Genomic DNA, 3251 nt, shown 5'->3' with positions numbered 1-3251 from the left:
GTGTCACTGGTGTGTTACTGGGATGTTACTGGTGTCACTGGTGTGTTACTGGTGTGTCACCGGTGTCCCCGTGTGCTCCCCAGGTGCACCGGGAGCTCAGCAAGTGCCTGCGGCACTCGGGGTGTTGCCTCAGGGGCCCCCCCGGGACCTCCCTGGGCGCCCTCAAACCCTCGGCCGCCCGCGCCCACCCCCGGTACTACAGCGGCACCCAGGTGGGGACCCCCAAAACACCCCAAAACACCCCAAAACTACCCCAAAACTACCCCAAAACACCCCAAAACTACCCCAAAACACCCCAAAACTACCCCAAAACCACCCCAAAACAGCCCAAAACACCCCAAAACTACCCCAAAACAGCCCAAAACTACCCCAAAATCCTCCCCCTAAACCCCAGCCCCGGTACTGCTGTGGCACCCAGCTGGGGACCCCGAAACCACCCCAAAAACACCCTAAACCCCCCCAAAACACACCAAAAACACCCTAAAATCCCCAAAATACACCAAAATCCTCCCCCTAAACCCCACTCCCGGTACTGTTGCTGCACCCAGGTGGGGACCCCGAAAACACCCTACAACACCCCAAAACAGCCCCAAACTACCCCAAAACAGCCCAAAACACCCCAACATCTATTCATTTTGGTTTTTTCTGCTCTTTTTACTCACATTTCCCACCATTTCTGTTTTTTCTTTTCCTGTGCTTTTTCTCTCCTTTTCCACCCTTTTTTCTCTTTACATTTCCTGCCCTTTTTTAATCTTTTCTCTTTCATTTCCCACTATTCTCACCTTTCCTATTCTTCTTTATTTCATTTTCCCAATGTCTTTCCCTCACAATTCCAGCTCTCTTTTCTTTTCTTTTTTCCACCCTTTTCCCTCACATTTCCCACCTTTCTTTGTCTCACATTTCCCACCCTTTCCCCCCTCATGTTTCCCTCCCTTTTCCCCCTCCCATTTCCTGCCCTTTTCCCCTCACATTTCCCACTGTTTCCCCCTCATATTTCCCACACTTTTCCCTCTCATATTTCCCACTTTTTTGCCCTTAAGTTTTCCTGCCTTTCCCCCCTCACATTTCCTGCCCTTTTCTCCCCTCACGGTTCCCACCCTTTTGTCTTCACATTTTCCACCCCTTGTCCCCTCATATTTCCCACCCTTTTCCCTCTCACTTTTCCTGCCCTTTTCCCCTCACATTTCCCACTGTTTCCCCCTCATATTTCCCACTTTTTTACAATTAGGTTTTCCACCCGTGTCCCCCTCACTTTTCCCACCTTTTTCTCCCCTCATGTTTCCCACCATTCTTTGCCACCCTTTTCCCCCCTCAGATTTTCCATCCTTTTCCCTTCATGTTTTCCACCCCTTGTCCGCTCATGTTTCCCTCCATTTTCTCCCTCACTTTTCCTGCCCTTTCCCTCTCACATTTCCCGCCTTTTTTCCCTCACATTTCCTACTGTTTTCCCCTCACGTTTCCCACCCTTTTCACCTCACGTTTCCTGCTCTTATTCTCTTCACATTTCCCACCCTTTTCCCCCTCCCATTTCCCACTATTTCCCCCTCATATTTCCCACTCTTTTCCCTCTCATATTTCCCACTTTTTTGCCCTTAAGTTTTCCTGCCTTTTCCCCCTCACCTTTCCCGCCCTTTTCTCCCCTCAGATTTGCCACCTTTTCCCTTCATGTTTTCCACCCCTTTCCCCCTCCTATTTCCTGCCCTTTTCCCCCTCACATTTCCCACTGTTTCCCCCTCTTGTTTTCCACCCTTTTCCCTCTCATATTTCCCACTTTTTTGCCCTTAAGTTTTCCTGCCTTTTCCCCCTCACATTTCCTGCCCTTTTCTCCTCTCACATTTCCCACCCTTTTCTCTTCACGTTTTCCACCCCTTGTCCCCTCATATTTCCCACCCTTTTCCCTCTCACTTTTTCTGCCCTTTTCCCCTCATGTTTCGTGCGTTTTCCCCTCCCATATTTCCCACTGTTTTCCCCTCACATTTCCCACCCTTTTCCCCTCATGTTTCCTGCTCTTATTCTCTTCACATTTCCCCCCCTCACATTTTCCATCACTTTTTCCTCTCACATTTCCCACTTTTTTTGCCCACACATTTCCCACCTTTTTGGCTTCCCATATCCTGCCTTTTTCCCCTCACATTTCCTGCCCTTTCCCCCTCACGTTTCCTTCTCTTATTCCCTTCACATTTCCCACCCTTTTCCTCCTCATATTTCCCACTTTTTTGCCCTTAGGTTTTCCACCCCTTTCCCCCTCATCTTTCCCCCCTTTTCTCCCCTCACCTTTCCCACCCTTCTCTCCCCCTCACATTTCCCACCATACTTTCCCTTATCTTTCCCACCCTTTTTTCCCCTCAGATTTGCCATCCTTTTCCCTTCATGTTTTCCACTACCCCATGTTTCCCTCCATTTTCCCCCTCACTTTTCCTGCCCTTCTCCCTTCACATTTCCAACTGTTTTCCCCTCACGTTTCCTGCCCTTTTCCCCCTCACATTTCCCACTCTTCTCCCCTCGCGTTTCCCACCCTTTTAACCTCACGTTTCCTGCTCTCATTCTCTTCACATTTCCCGCCCTTTCCCCCTCACATTTCCCACTGTTTCCCCCTCACATTTCCTGCCCTTTTCCCCTCACATTTTCCACCTTTTTACCACTCACTTTTCCCCCTTTTTCTCCCCTCACGTTTCCTGTCATTTTTTCTCTTACCTTTCCCACCCTTTTTCCCCCTCAGGTTTGCAACCCTTTTCCCCCTCACATTTCCCACTGTTTCCCCCTCACATTTCCTGCCCTTTTCCCCTCACATTTTCCACCTTTTTACCACTCACTTTTCCCCCTTTTTCTCCCCTCACGTTTCCTGTCATTTTTTCTCTTACCTTTCCCACCCTTTTTCCCCCTCAGGTTTGCAACCCTTTTCCCCCTCACATTTCCCATCCCTTTCCCCTCCCCTTTTTCTACCCTTTCCCCCTCAGGATTTAAACACTTTTCCCACCACTTTTCCCTGCCCCTTTTCTCCTCAACTTAAATCCGGGGGCTGTCAATCACTTTTATTCCTGCCTGTCAATCACTCAGAGGGGCTGATCCTGCCTGTCAATCACTTTTATTCCTGCCTGTCAATCACAGTACCACCTGTCAATCACTCTAGTCCTGCCTGTCAGTCCCACACACACCCCAGACACCTCAGAGCCCCCTGAACCCCCCATAGCCCCCCAAATCACCCCCCAAACTCAGGCCCAGCACTACAGCAGCACCCAGGTTGGGACCCT

General features: G+C 50.0%; 1 protein-coding gene across 1 annotated transcript in view; it reads left to right on the top strand.

Moving 5' to 3' along the window:
* Window positions 1–3251, top strand: part of LOC115949052 (adhesion G protein-coupled receptor L1-like) — a 5833-nt gene that overhangs the window by 2064 nt on the left and 518 nt on the right. The window contains exon 3 of the mRNA XM_031065274.1: window positions 84–212. Coding sequence (XP_030921134.1) covers window positions 84–212 — 129 coding nt within the window. The remainder of the gene's footprint in view (window positions 1–83; window positions 213–3251) is intronic.

The sequence above is a fragment of the Geospiza fortis genome, unplaced genomic scaffold (assembly GCF_000277835.1).
Source record: "Geospiza fortis unplaced genomic scaffold, GeoFor_1.0 scaffold906, whole genome shotgun sequence".
Classification (NCBI taxonomy): domain Eukaryota; kingdom Metazoa; phylum Chordata; class Aves; order Passeriformes; family Thraupidae; genus Geospiza; species Geospiza fortis.
This window is presented reverse-complemented; position numbering and strand designations above follow the sequence as displayed.